Source organism: Alosa alosa, chromosome 6 (assembly GCF_017589495.1).
Source record: "Alosa alosa isolate M-15738 ecotype Scorff River chromosome 6, AALO_Geno_1.1, whole genome shotgun sequence".
NCBI classification, from domain to species: Eukaryota; Metazoa; Chordata; class Actinopteri; order Clupeiformes; family Clupeidae; genus Alosa; species Alosa alosa.
Window position 1 is genome coordinate 28,870,003 of NC_063194.1, and position 16,088 is coordinate 28,886,090.

The window sequence follows — 16,088 nt, forward strand, 5'->3', positions numbered from 1 at the left end:
CAGCTGTGTTAAAGTCACCCAGGTGCTGGGTAGTGTACTCCACGTCAGGTGGGAGAGAGGAGGGGCGCTGTCCTAAACAATCAACCCAACAAGCTGGGTTACAGAAAATAACCCAACATGAGTAAAAACAACCCCACAAAATGCCCTGACAGCCTCAACCCAACACACAACATGCACTTCCCTTCCTCCCTCACTCTAACAATCCAACACTCCTAACAACCCAACACACAACATGCACTTCCCTTCCTCCCTCACTCTAACAACCTAGCACTCCTAACAACCCAACCCTTCTAACAACCCAACACACAACATGCACTTCCCTTCCTCCCTCACTCTAACAACCTAGCACTCCTAACAACCCAACCCTCCTAACAACCCAACACACAACATGCACTTCCCTTCCTCCCTCCCTCTAACAACCCAACACACAACATGCACTTCCCTTCCTCCCTCACTCTAACAACCCAACACTCCTAACAACCCAACACACCTAACAACCCAACACACAACATGCACTTCCCTTCCTCCCTCACTCTAACAACCCAACACTCCTAACAACCCAACACACAACATGCACTTCCCTTCCTCCCTCACTCTAACAACCCAACACTCCTAACAACCCAACACACAACACACACTTCCCTTCCTCCCTCACTCTACTTCTGCCCCCTTACTCTTCTCTCACTATCTCCTTGACTACACTATCTCCTTGACTACACTATCTCCTTGACTAGACTTTGACGAGTACTAAACCTCTGCACTCATCCTTATCCTCTGGCAGTAGTATGTATTGTTGTAGTATTGATTGTTACCTGAGGTCTCCTCTGGTAGTAGTATGTATTGTTGTAGTATTGATTGTTACCTGAGGTCTCCTCTGGTAGTAGTATGTATTGTTGTAGTATTGATTGTTACCTGAGGTCTCCTCTGGCAGTAGTATGTATTGTTGTAGTATTGATTGTTACCTGAGGTCTCCTCTGGCAGTAGTATGTATTGTTGTAGTATTGATTGTTAAGGTCTCCTCTCTGCTGAGTGGCTTCAATGTTATTCCTCATTGTTGCAAGTCGCTCTGGATAAAAATGTCTTTTAATTGAATAGAATAAATCTAAAGGGCAATTCCACGGAAAATGTACTTTTTGTCACATCCATAACGCCAGTGAAATGCCTTGGCATTTGTATGATGTGAATGATAACATTCATTGTTTGTGCATTTTTTCTCATGTACATTCTTCAGCCAAAAATAGCAAATGCTCAAATTTCATGTAATCATTCACATCATACCATACCATCACATTTTATTGGCGTTATGGATGTTACAAAAAACACAATTTTCCATGGAATTGCCCTAAACTCTTCCTGTTAGTACTGTAGTTCAAGTCAAATTAGATTCTGATTTACAGCCATACAAGCAGCCAACCACCAATAACTGTTGGGAGTGATGAAGAACTGATGTTATGCATCATTGCTCAGACCAGGCTGTGCACAAGGTTACCAGGCAGTTAGATTATGATAATGGCAAGGGATTGGCATATGTACAGTGCCCCCCAGAATTACCGGTATTGGCACCCCAGGTAAAGTTGACTAGAAACAGGTGTAAATCATCTTTTGGTGATTTCTCTGACAATGAAAACTATGTTGGAAAATCCAACATTGAAGGGAAGCAAATGTATTTTGAGAAAAATGAATATAAAATAAATAAATATCTTTCACCAATAATTCTGGCGGGCACTGGGAGTCTGCTTAATATTTCTAAAATTGATTGTAAATATTTGCTCACACGAGACATGAGCAGTGAAGTATGAGAGGCCGCCTGCTGCTCTGAGTTAGCTCATCAAATGAGGACCCTTTAAAGTATGTCCAGTCTGTCCCACGTCACAGTGCATCTCTAAAGCCCACCGCACATGGCGGGCGATACAACAGTCAAACACGAAGGTGGAATTCTGCAATTGCTTTACTACACACACTGCTGGCAACGCGATCACCCATCGATTCAGTGGCCAGACAGCTGTTTTCTATTATGACGTATCAAAATCGCCCGGAAAAATAGAAAAGGGTCGAGCGACGGTGACAGTCACCCTGTCGTTCCACTTGCTGTGTGCGTAGCACCATTCACTTCAATAGATTCTATTCCATTGCCGGTCGCCTGCCATAAATCGCTGTGGCGGCGCCGGCCATGTGCGTAGGCCTTTAAGCAAGCATTTGCAGTGGCAAAGCAGCATCTTAAAGCAGATCAAACTCATCCAGTGAACTTGTGTTGTTTACCACAGCAAAAAAATCCTTGTGTGAAATCAACTCTGATAGTGTTGACACTTCAACACTTCTGGTGTGTCCCATCAGAACACAACAGAATAAATTATCTGAATTTGGCCCCAGAGGTATTGCAAATGGCAGCCAACTAGTTTGCTTTGTTTACAGGGCAGCACTAGCTGGGCTCTGAGCCACTCCTTGGGAACACAGGTAAATCGCTGATTGTTGTTATGCTTAGCTGTTAATCCTAATCAAGGGAGGTGTTGTGAATTCAACTAAGCGTTCAAAATTTCAGGACAACCTTCCATCAACCTTAGCTGCAGTATACCTGTGTGAATCTAGAGCCAATCCACCTCCTGTTGTGAATTCATTAATTTGACTAATATTTTATGCATTTTTCAACTCATGATTCCCTAGTCCAATAGTGGACATTTGCTTGAGAAAATTGGGGGCAAACTGCAGCTACTGTCAGCACAGAGCAATAGAGTGATGACTTCCGTGGGGTCTGTAGGGGTGGGCATCACATTCCTTTCACCATGGTGTGATACATATTCAGATACATATGGCTACGGCACGATTCAGGGACAATATGAATATATACGATTCAGTGCAGTTTGTTTCGGTGCAATGTGATATGATGCAATCTAATACAATTACAAATTCATTAATTTTCCTTTATTTTCCTCTGACTTCACTGAAGTCTGACCAGAATAATGCAGAGTGAAGACCTGGGTGAAATCATGTGTGCTGTTAAATAGTTAATTAAATACTACTGTTGTTGTTGTTGTTAAATAGAAAACTGCTGTTGTTGTTGTTATTGTTGTTGACTGAGTCTGGTGGAGTAGCTATCTGACCCTTCTTTCTGTCCCCTCTCTCTTTCTTCCCTTCTCTCCCTCTTTCTTTCTGACTCTTCTCTGTTGCTCCCTCCCCCTGTCTCCTCTCTGTCTTTCTTTCTGTCTGTCCATCTACCTCTCTCCCTCCCTTTCTCTCTCCTTCAGTCCCCCCTCTCTCTCTCTCTCCCTCCCTTTCTCTCTCCTTCAGTCCCCCCTCTCTCTCTCTCTCCCTGGCTTGCTCCAGCTCCTGCTGAGTTTTTATCAGTAATTACTCGGAGAAAGCTCAAGTCTCACGGGTCATAATCATAATTATCATTAACATATCTCATTAAAGGCTGCAGATTTCCATAGACTGGCTCTGTGATGGGGGACAGTGGCCTCAGTGATCACTCTTGCAGAGAGGGTGTGCACTCCTCGCCCCTCGCTTGACACGAGGATTCACAATATGTTGGGCATTGGATTTATAGCACATTGGATCTGGTAAATAAAGAAATATGCCATTTCACAGAAACATATTCAGCCTCAGGGTCACCTTGCATGCATAGATGAAGAGGGTAATCAGAAATACTGAAGCGTCAGGAGAACCCATTTCAGTCTGTAGTTGCATTCATTTGATCAGCTTATAACACTCTCAGGTGTGACAATATCAGTGGATTTATCCCCATACTGTAATTCTAACATGAACACAACCTGCCCATGATATTACACAGACAGACTACAGTATGAACATTCATTCACACTGGTAACCTCACCACAGAAAGACATGCACCTGCCAAGCAGTATGTATTCCAGAATGCGGTGATGTGGTTGGGTGTGACTCGGCCGCCAATCAATGGCCTAATTAATGAGAGTGACAGGATGTGACTTTCACTGAATCCAGCCTAAATGATTCTAATGATTCTGGCCTAATTGGATTAAACACAGATGAAGGAAGGTGCCTGCTTGATAACCCCATTGAAATGCCCTCGGAGGATGTTCTGTTGGTGATGTTTTATGCCCACAAAGTTTGTTTTGTTGGTGATTTTGTTTTTGCTGTTGAAAAGGCTTGGTTGATGATTGGCCACTGTGGAAAATACCCACTCTATAGTATAGCACTAGGAATTTAACACCTCTACTGTGTATATCTGGAAAAAAATATTTAAAATAGACACATTATATAATAGGCAAAGTAACTTATTCTTGTGACCACAAATGTCATGAATAGTAATAGCATTGAAATATTCGCATTAAGGAGAAGTGCGAATGATGCCATTGACATAAGGCCATTAGTAGAGATTACAGTGGTCCAGGAGGTAATGGGGGATTATGTTATTCACACCTGCTCCCTGTCAGAGACAGCGCTGTTCTGCTAAACAACACGGCCTCGGTAGGAGACGGACATTTTCTGTGGGTTTCTAATCATACACAACATCCCACTGAGCCTGTCTTTGTGACCTCTGGACTTCAGACCCACGCACACACACACACACACAGACATTTGTACACAATACACATTCATGCAGGTCAGCTGACCTTATTACAGTCTATCAAAAGGGGGTATTACTTCTCTGACCTCCACCGCGCTCCCTGGTGGCTAAAACATGCAGCTGCACTGCACACTATACTCTCTGAGCACGTTCAGAGCTCACATCTATCTCCGCCTGTCTCTGATCCGCCTCTTCAGCCCAGCGTCTGACAGACTTCCATATGGGGTGGTGAATGGTCGGCACACTGCCCTGTGTGTGTGTGGTCCTGTGTCTGGCTGTGAGGTTGTCATGGTCCTCTTTCTAATTCACCACCCCCGGCTGAGCTTGGACCTTATCAACCATCTGCCTCCTCATCCTCCTGCAGTCCCAACACACACACGTGCGCACACACACACACACACAGCACATTTCATGAGCAAACTGCCATTTTGGCCAAACAGGAGCAGGTGCCATGTCATCATGAGCATAAAAAGACTCAAACTAACCAGACGGAGACGTGGACATCAGGACAGGTGCTCTCATACATGAACACGCATGTGCACACGCACACACACAAACACACACACGCACACACACACACACATCTAAATTCATACTCAAGCATGCACAGAAACAAATTGTCCTCTGTCCTTGATAAACAGAGGTCTCTCTTGCTCTCTCGCTCAGATTGGCCTGCCTATGGCCCCTTCAGATGTTACATATAAAATACCAACTCTTCAGATGTTACATATAAAATACCAACTCTTCAGATGTTACATATAAAATGGCAACTGTTGTGGGCATTGTGGTCTTTAATGTTTGTCCTTTCTTCTGAGACCAGCTTCAAAACCTCCTCTGCCTTTAGCAGTGAACTGCTCTGATGGAGCTTCAGCGGTCAGCAGGTCCCCTGACCACAGCCTGTCCTCCATGGGATGCTTTGCTGCTGGATCCTGAATCCTCTTCTTGTCATTACGCCTTCACATGGGCTAATTTATCTCAAACATGCAGGCGTCATTCCCCATGCGCTTTCACACACGCACACACACACACACACACACAAACACACAAACACACACACACACAGTGAGTCTGGACCCGAGCTCATCTCCATTTTATACATTTTATAATCCACATGCATAAAACACATGAGACACCAGCATCAACATGCACACTGAGGGACTCAGTGAATAATTCTCTTCATCCATTGAGAACAGAGGGTGGACTAAGGTGAGAAGGGGGTCACCCCCCTCTCTCACCCACACACACACACACAGCACACTAAGAAATGTGTGCTTAGACGTCATATATGCTGCAAGAAACCCCTTCGTTTTTTCTGCCTCTCTGGCACACACACACACCCCAACACTAACCGTATCATTTATTGTACGCTAAATGAATTTGGATGGGGGGTCTCTTGGCCCTCTCTTCTTTTAGGAGAGAACATAGCCTATATCTCACCATTCCCAAGGGACTGGTAGCCTACAAAGTATTTTTTACACTGGGATTTGTTTTTCAAATGAGCTGTAGCCCAAATAAGTCACATTTTAAGAAGACAGTAAGTTTTTGGAAGATGCTGTAAGTTTTTTTGATCAATGATTCTGACAGATGACAATAGATGTGTCTCCTTTTAATTTGTCACCCTATTCCCCATGCAACACACACACACACACACACACACACACACACACACACACACACACACACACAGAACATGAAAGAGCCTTTCATGTTTCCTGGCTGTTTAATGATAAAGTTGACATCGCCATGTCCCCTCCCTGATAGCTCAACCAGAGACAGATGGCAGGCCCATTAACACAGAGTGTCATATGTTACCTACATCTAACATCCGATATGTGTGTGTGTGTGTGTGTGTGAATGATGACACCAGGTCCATCAGATCAGATTCAAACAAACACATGCCAGGTTATACGGCACCCACTGTCACAAAACACACTCACTTACAGAAGTACTCTCACACACACACTCACATACTCATATGGATATGCTTACTTACACACACACATTCACACACACTCTCATATGCACTTTCTCTCACTCTCACTCTCACACCTCACACCAAGGCCGTAGTCATGATGTCAACATTGGGGGGGACCAAATCTGTGGTGGGGTCTGAGGGACCCCCAAACAGAAGCCCCCTTTCCCCAGTGAGTTTTGTGAAAAGAGAAGGGTGGAGAAGAAGCAACTTCACTGGTCCATCCCTGGACCCGTGACTCCATTTGTGTTCAAAATGTATACTTTAAAAGAAATTACAAACTAGAGTATCTTTTGATAACCTCTATATTACACAGAATGTGGTTCTTTGACTTATTACTTACACCTGAAGATTTTTTTAAACTAAGGCTTAGACTCATAGGTTTGGAGCCTAATAAGATTTTGTCTTTTAATTTAGATTTTATTATGCTGGCGGCTAATCACACAATTTTAACGTAGTTTGAAAGGGACAGGATTCAGGAATAGGCTACTAAGACAGGCCCCTCTTCTGTCTGACTCACCTCATGTTACCCCTGTATGCATTATGGCTTCTGACAGAAATGACGTTTTGTGCCAACATGTAGAAACACTAGGGATACTACAGCCTTTAATTGGAGAATGGAGGTGCAAATTCCTTTCTTTGGTTATTGTCCGCGATTCACATTTACTAGGCTATCACGTATTGTAAACGTCGCCACATTTGATCATGTTTAGCCTGCATGGATTCAGTCTGATCGGCTCCAAACATGTATGGGATTTCCTTAGCCTGTGCTACACCTTTCCAAGAAGTTTTGTGAAAATTGTTCCGGTAGCTTTTGCGATATTGTTGACAGCCCTACCTTACCGCAGTAGGGTTCAGTAAATGGAAGCTTTTGATAGCGCACGCCACTAACGAAAAACGGAAAATCACCAGGACAAACCACTCAGGGGTGTAGGCTACTCTGAAACCATTGGTCACTAATTTGTGCGTTATTTACGTTTGATTACATTTCAGATACGTGTTGGTTTCCTGTAGGCCTAGTATAGCGCTTTATTCTTTCTTTATTTTTCTATGTCCGAATATTGGGGGGGACATTTTGGTCATATTTCAATATTGGGGGGGGCACGTCCCCCTCAATGTCTATGGTGACTACGGCCCTGCCTCACACACACACACACACACACACACACACAAATACATGTGAACTCACACACACTCTCACTGCTGATATTAGGTCCATCTGATTTCATCCAAAGTGTTTGTGCCAAGCTTCCCTGTGCCAGACATCCATGCCAACCTCACTTGTTCTTTCTACAGGGCCCACACACCAGCCCCACAGCTGGCACAAACACACACACACACACACACATGGATGTACATCAGCATGCTGGCAGTCTACTTAAGCTCTCACACACACGCACATACACACAGACACATAGACAGTCAATGACAGCTGTCATATTCACACCCTCACAGCATTTGTAGTGATATGCAGAACACACACAAATGCTCATGCTTACAGTACATACACACACAAACACAGAGTGATAAGCACCATTTCATTCAGTTCAACAGTGGATGAACTCTGTATTCTACTGCCAAAAACTACTGGCAGCAGTACACACCAGTCGTTCATACCACAGTCCCCACAACCCCAAACACACACCTGTCCAAATAGTCACACTCAGCGCTCACACACACCATCAGCCACTAAAACACACACTTTCAATCCACACAGCACACACTCCTCGCAGTGGCACATTCTTTGTTGAATTCAATGAACCCAGATATTCTTTAGAACGTTAATTTCCCAACATTCACGTCACACCGGTGTGACGGTACACCTTTAAGGGTTAAACAAAGTGCTGGTCTCATACCAGTCTCTGTGGTTGGTTCACTGGCTGGTTCCGTCCTGGAGAAGAGTATTCTGTCTTCTCAGCAGATGTGTGTCTGTGATAGCCACAAGGATTTGGTATTCTAGACAAGAATCACACACACGGCAGCGTTAACTGCCACTGTCATAGATTGCCACTGTTGTAAATCTGATGTCATTGTTTATGAAAAACCCTTGCACCTGCAAAATTGTCATTCAAGTCTGAAAGGTCTTTCACAGTTTGACAACTACAGCAAGTTGGATGGTACGAAGAGTTTCAAGAACTCCATAGAACCTACAAGAGATTTTTTTATGGAATATCTCGTGGATTATGGATAATTTATCTTAAAATTGCATCACAGGGGTGGCATTGTGGGGGTTGTAGAACAATATTGAAACAGGCACTGGAATGGCAACAGCATATACAAAAGTAATAATCCTCTTAAAATTTAATGACTTCATTTAAATCTTTGCAAATTAGGACTAAATAATTAAATATATTCTGAGGGTGTTGTTTGGGTTTCTTTAATGAATGTTTCGGTCTGTGGTTCAATATTGTGGCTTGGTAGAATTCACTTGTTAGACCTCGCTTATTAAAATCAGAGCAAACTGCAGCACAGCTGGAGGATAGCCCTCATTATCATCTGCATTATTGGCGCACTAGCTTTCTCCCCACTATAATGTGTCTGAGGAAGAATTATACAATGGAGTCGTTGGAGAGGACTTCCACTTTTTTCATCCTCCGCTTGCCAATCACAAGGTAATAGCATTGTAAAAAATTCATGAGCCAGATTGTATTCTTATGATAAAAATGCAATAACAACTGATGGTGAGATAGCGAACCGAGGAAATAATCCTCATATCTAGTGCTCTGACATGCATTAACTGGAAAATAGTTCACCAGGCTATGCTCACTGAAAGCGTTTTAATGAAACTTATATTTGTTAAAGTAAGATACAATTATACTCTTCAAAAACATCTCTGACCAAATAAAGAAACTTTTCTCTCTGTGTTTATACTGAGATGATCGGATCTGCCTGTGGATGCGACATGCTCGCTAACTCCCATAATTACTTAACTAACACTAAACACTAAACTCCACACACACCAAACTCTCCCTTCTTAATTACATCAGGGGTTCGACATGAGAGTCGCAGTGAGGGGCAAAGAGCAGATGATTACTGTTTGACATAAAACAGTGTGAAAAGAGACTGAATATTATCCAGGAATAAAGAGCTTCCATTATAACCTGAATGGGTCTCCACAAGCGAGTGCCTCGCTAGGGAGGAGGAGGAGGAGGAAGAGGAGGAGGAAGAGGAGGAGAGGGAGTGGGGAGAAGTGGTTCAGAACGAGATGAAAAGAGTTTTAGGAACAGGAAGAGAGAATAATAATGCCGTTGTTCTGCCTTTGCTCTCCTTTAAATTCATTTGATTTGCAAACAGCGGCGGATGGAGACACTCGCTACTTTGCCTCAATTTGAAGCCGGTGATTCAGCTGAGTGGCTCTGGGTCTAAAGATGAATAGTAATCCCATCTCAGGAGGTAACGATGAATCGTAATCGCTCACATCACGCTCTGAATGGGACTGCACCGCACTCCTTTAGAGTTAAGAACCAAATCTCATCTCGTGTGTGTGTGTAAAAGAGGATTCTCTTTAAAAAAAAGTCTAATAGGAGGGGAAAAGCCTCGCATAGCTGAGAGCATTCTAGGAGAGGGACCACTGTCGGGAAATTAAATCTACATGTACACTAGTAGAGTGTCTGTTGTTTTCCAAAGGGGCCTATAGGAGAGGGAACACTGTCTGGATATTAAATCTATGCGTACACAGTTGTAGATTGTCTGTGGTTTTCCAAAGGGGCCTATGGGAGAGGGAGATGAACACTGAATATTAAATCTATGTGTACACTAGTAGAGTGTCTGTGGTTATCCAAAGGGGCCTATCGGAAAGCAAACACTGTCTGGATATTAAATTTGTACATCCTGACTCAGATGCCTACAGCAATAGACTCTGTGGTCACCCAAACTTCTTGTTATTCTTACACGTTCTACATTTCAGAGGACACTCTGTGTCAAAGTGCAACAGCAATAATGGAGCAAGAGGATTCGGTTTGAGGAGGCCGTTCGGTTAGTTCTGCAGCCATGTCACATATTTATGACCTTTGACTGATGAAATCTTTCCGGGTTTCTCTTCGGCATACAATTCCCTTGACCTTGATCAGTCACACATTTTCCACGACCCATGGCTGAGGTAGAAGAGTCCAGTGTAACAACTGTGGATGCCTCTAGAAACATAGCTTGATGAAACACCTGCACACCAGTAGAGGATCCTGCTGAGGCAGCTCTGCTCTCCTGACCTCCTGGCTGTACCTACGGGGAGAGGACTACTGAATAACGTTAGAGATCCACAGGAAATGTTCTCCACGTTGCAAGTGCAGCAGCTAGGGAATCCCTGCCGGTGGCTTGGTCAGCGAGGAGGTCAACCCTCTTAATCTCCCCCGTTTACCTCTCTCCTGATCCTGTCACCTTGTCCCACGGCATGGACACCCAGAGCCAGCCATTCTACTCTGGAATATTAATCACACTAATTAAAAAAGTAATCACTCTGTGCTTAAAGAATTCATCTTTTCTTTCCCTCCACTGCCCTCCTCTCGTCTCATTCCTCGCTCTCCTGGCTCCGGTGGGCGTGTGTGTGAGCGCCAGTCGCATGTGAGACTCCATGTTTCAGAATGAGATGTGGTGTCACATGAGCGTGTGTGTATGTGTGTGTGTTGCAGGCACCACCATACTCACAGCACGGAGCCCTATCACTCTATCCGTCAACACAGGGTGTGTGATGGGCGTGTGTGTATGTGTGTGAATGAATGGAGTCGTTTTCAAACTTAAACATAAAGGAGGATGTGAGTAGTTTTGACCAGCAGGTGGATTGATCGCTTCTCGGCCATAGCCAAGTTGATGAACACTGACACAAGGCAGACCAGTCGATGGATAGCCTAGGCTACTCGCCACCGGTTCAGCATGAATTTCCTGCTACTTGAAAACAATGAAGATGGATGCTGCTACTGACGAACAGCGTTCTTTGAATCGCGATTCAAGTTAAAGGAAAATTCTGTTTTTTTAGCACTTTAAGGCCCTTTTCTGGTTTGTTTTGGATGAAGTGTTGGACACCGAACCACTCGGTGAGTTGCACAGTTTTGAAAACGGACGTTAAGGGTTGTTTTAGGACTTGTTTGAGTAGCCTACTACAGTATGCCCATTGCCAGCCACCCTGAGAAGTCAAAGGCGATTCAAAACGAGTCAGAAAAGTCGACAGGACCAATCGTCAAAATTTCGGTGTCCACCACTCTAGTTCATCCAAAACAAACCAGAAAAGGGCTTTAAAAGTGATAAAAACCGGAATTTTCCTTTAAGTTTCTTTTTAAATTGGCAAAAGTTTGATTAACTAGCCAACTAGCTACGCTGGTGGGAAAATGCATGGGACTCATGAGTTGTGGCGCCATCCTATTGTGTGCAGAGGAAATTTGAAAGACAACTATTTATCCTGCCCCTTGGATTTAGCAGTGCCAGTGCCAATGGTAAGTTCCTAGATCCTACATCTTAATGTGGGTCTGGCTCGTCAGGCTAGGAACATAGGGTTTTATTTTGAGGAAAATCTTAGAAATTTGGGAACTGTAGGAACATAGAGAAACATAGAGAATTTTGAGAACATAGAGCTGTTGGACCATTGAGCTGTGGGAACATAGGGCTGACCCCGATAAAAGCATACCTCAGTAGATCTAATTCATGGTGGCATGCCTTGCAGAGCAGTAGAACTACCGGTACAGACTAATTCCCCTGACACCTCTTCAATCACATGTTATCATCCATGCACCGGTGGGGTCATATGTACACTGCAAATAAACACAAAGAGGAACAAATAACATGCAGTACTTTCAAAGCAAACAATGACAGTATATCTAAATCGTATCTGCAACAAATGTTCACACACACACAAAAAAAATGCAATTCCAAAGAACACTTTCCGCATCGGAGCTGTCTCAAAGAACCACTGACACAAAAAACATAGGCTACAATTTTATCAACCTGTTCGGCTGTATAGGCTAAATCTGGCCACTATTACCACAATTACCACAATTCATAGCATTATTAGCTCTGGCACGTTATTATTTGAAAACCAATGGACAGTACTGGTGTGTGTCTACTCATATCTAAACTATATTTATACTTTTAGATCCGTGCCAAATGTTCTGATTGGTGTTGTTCTTAATCAAACATTGATGCTGAGGCTGATGAATAATGGGTTGTGCCTGCCACCTGCTGGTGCAAAAAGGTTAATCCAGAATGCTCTAGGCTGAATTATAATTATGTTCTGACTACTGAGGGAATCAATTGAACTGATAAACTGGACATTACTGTACTATTCTTTAGAATCCTTTAGAATGTATGTAAATCAAGTGCAACAGAGATTGAATATATCAGACTCACATGATCAGTTTTGGTTACTGTGTAGCCTATAACTCCACTCTTGGCTGACATTTCACTATCAAGTCCAAAACATTGACTGCTAAAAACTGTATTGTCCACATATCAACCAGTCACTCAACGACTATCCATTCCATTATCTATGGTTGTTCTTTCAAAATGAAAAAGAAAAAAATGGACAAAAAGTAAAAGGTGGTAAGAGGTGTTACTGACAAGTCCATCTGCGTTTCACACAAACCCTAGTTTGAGAGATTAATTTGAAAAATAAAAAAACACACCATTCCTTTCACTGTCACAAACAGCATTTGTTTAGCCTATGTCTGACCTAAATAAAAAAAAAAAAGCACACCATCCATTTCCTTTCACTGTCACATGTGTGTAGGCCTAGTCTTAAACAGCATTTGTTTAGCCTATGTCTGACCTATGCCTAGTCTGACCCAGAGCGGTAGAATGGCTCTGGTCTGACCTATGCCTTTGTTTTGAAATTATGACAAATGTCATTGAGACTTTTATTTTGAAATATTGTAACACGGAAGACTAACGTAACATTTCCTGTGTTTCCTGACTTGCCAGGAATGAAACCGGAATGAATCACAATACATTGCACACAGAGAAATCACTTTTCCGTTATCTTATCTAGTCTATTAGGACTATACCTCATCGACATTTTTGTATTTGTTTACGGTAAATCACGGGCTCCTTTTAAACCAGCACTAGCTGGTTGACACGCTTTATAGCTATGAGGATAAATGAAAACACTTTGCTGGAGGGAAAGAACATTGTTCTGGTACCTTACAACTCAGACCACGTACCTAGGTAAGTTAACATTAGTAGGCTGTTCCGGATGGTCCAGACCGTTCGCTTGTGTGTTTTGAGTAGCTATGTGTGTATTTGTGTGTGTCCGGTCAGGTACCACGAATGGATGAGCTCGGAGGAGCTGCAGAAGTTGACCGCGTCGGAGCCGCTGTCGCTGGAACAGGAGTTTGAGATGCAGTGCAGCTGGAGAGAGGACGATGACAGTAAGCCGCCGTCATCCTCCTTCCCCGTCCTCTGATGATGGATATTTTATGACACTATGCATGTCGTCTGTTCCCTGAATAGCCTAATTGCAGTTTCAAGCAACTGAATATGCTGGCTTCCTAATGATTAGGCCAGGCTAATGTGTAATTTGTGTACATATCACAGGAAACATTTTGAAAATCCATCGTAACATCCATACCATGTCTCATACCAATCACCGCTTAGTGTGAATGAGGTGCTGTTGATATGCTGTTGATATTTTTACCTTAATTTTAAACACCTTTACCTCAACCTTATTTTTACCATTTTACTTTAATTTGATTATGTGGTAACCAACCATTAAATTGCTCCCGACACTGGCATAAAACTATACAAGATTCCATTTATGGTATCAGGAATGATTAAGGGTTTGGGTTGAAGTCACACATATTATCTTAATCTTACCATAGACCATCTTACCTTAGAATCAATGTCCTGATTTTCTCTCTGATTGGTCATACTCTCCTTTCCCTGGTTCCCAGAATGCACCTTCATCATACTGGATAAGCAGAAGTGGGCAGAGCCCTCCGTCCCAGAGGAGCAGTGCATGGTGGGAGACGTCAACATTTTCCTGACGGACCCTGATGACCACTCACTGGCAGAGGTGGAGGTCATGATTGCGGGTGATTAACCAACACACACACACACACAATCACCAACTGTGCTTTTTTCTCATGTCGCAACTCCTCTTTCACCACCTCCCTGTCTCTCTGCCTAGAGCCCGGCTACAGAGGAAGAGGACTTGGAAAGGAAGTGACGCAGATGATGTTGTGCTACGGTATGTGTAATAACTGAACTCGCATGCATTAGCTACTTCATGTGTGGGCCCTTCACTGGAATCTCTTGCTCTCTGCAGCGGTCAACAGACTGGGCGTCAGGAAGTTTGAGGCCAAAATTGCCTTGAATAACACAGTGAGCATCGCCTTGTTCAAAAAGCTGGGCTTTGGAGAGGTAAGCCCCACACAGTCCTGCCTTAGGTTTTCTGGTTAGTTTGACTGACACTTATCGTCATTTATTACATTGTTGATACGGTAGAGTAAAACCCAAGCAACCACAGATCATTTATTAACTGTAGTGTCCAACCCCGAGGACTAAGTGAAGGACTGGTTGTACTGGATATATACAGTATATCATCATTGATGATACTCATGTTGTGAAGGTTGTGTTTAAGTGTGTGTTTGTCCCAGATCTCTCAAGTGTTTGGTGTTCTGGTGTGTGTGTTTGTCCCAGCTCTCGGTCAGTGAAGTGTTCGGTGAGATGACCCTGGGCATGAATGTTGATGAAGCGGCACACTCACTGTTGCTATGCAACTCGGACTTCATGCAGGAGCATGACTACAGGAAGGCTCGGGAGAGCCGGCACTGAGCCACGCCCCTAGCCAGGACTCACATGTTCAGGGATTGACCAATCATCATCTTCATAGAGGTCACATGATCTGGTGTGACCAATCATCTCTCCAGGGGGCTTGTTCAATTATTCTTGATTTGGAGCATCCTGTGCAAAGCCATCTGGTGCCCACACATGGCACACTGCAGGCTATCGGATTGGTGGACAGGATCTGTGTCCTTTTCTGACCAGGAAGGAATTTGACTGGAACTGAAGCAAAGGGTGCGTTTGTCTTAAGGTAACCGCTTACAGCTCTGGCTTAAAGCAATGCATGCTGGACTTCATACAATATATTAAGACGAACGCACCCAATGGCTGAGATTGCTATATGGATCCCCTATAAAATTATGTCTCTGTGGCATTTCATAAACTGTTGCTGTGTATTATTAATTCTGGGGTCAGTGATGTTCGTACCTGTTCTGTAAGCCACAGAATCCATTTGGAATACAAATGTAACAAATATTACATTTAAAATGTACTTTTATGGCACCTTCAATAAAAAGGGTTCCCACACCTTTAAACATTCAAAGTCACTCTCCAGGCCCAATAAGGATACACAATAGTGTTTGAGATAATGGTTAATTGCTGTTACAACACTGAAACTGTATTTGAGAACTTTCAAGATTTACAGAAGCCCTGACTACAAATAGAGACAAATGCTATGACTACAAATAAAGACAGAGGCTCTGATTACAAATAAAGAGGTACTTGAGTGTATTACACTTCTCAGTTGTACTGACAAACAGTGAGGGTACAGTATGTGGCCTTTTGCAGCACAAAATATATAAACTCAAGCAT

The 16,088-nt window shown here is 43.2% G+C and overlaps 1 protein-coding gene across 1 annotated transcript; it reads left to right on the forward strand.

Annotated features, from left to right (window-relative positions):
• The first annotated feature begins 13,401 nt into the window (after positions 1 to 13,401).
• On the forward strand, positions 13,402 to 15,817 carry nat9 (N-acetyltransferase 9 (GCN5-related, putative)). The gene is made up of 6 exons (XM_048245754.1): positions 13,402 to 13,661; positions 13,755 to 13,864; positions 14,387 to 14,527; positions 14,623 to 14,682; positions 14,761 to 14,855; positions 15,135 to 15,817. Exons 1-6 carry the CDS (start codon positions 13,585 to 13,587, stop codon positions 15,267 to 15,269), a joined length of 618 nt encoding a protein of 205 aa, XP_048101711.1. The 5' UTR covers positions 13,402 to 13,584; the 3' UTR covers positions 15,270 to 15,817.
• The last annotated feature ends 271 nt before the right edge of the window (positions 15,818 to 16,088 follow it).

Excerpts from the sequence above, each read along its gene's own strand:
- nat9 (XM_048245754.1), top strand. The coding sequence starts at position 13,585 with ATGAGGATAAATGAAAACACTTTGCTGGAGGGAAAGAACATTGTTCTG. Across the intron at positions 13,865-14,386 it reads CTGGAGAGAGGACGATGACA|AATGCACCTTCATCATACTG; the intron begins GTAAGCCGCCGT and ends CCTGGTTCCCAG. Across the intron at positions 14,683-14,760 it reads GCAGATGATGTTGTGCTACG|CGGTCAACAGACTGGGCGTC; the intron begins GTATGTGTAATA and ends TGCTCTCTGCAG.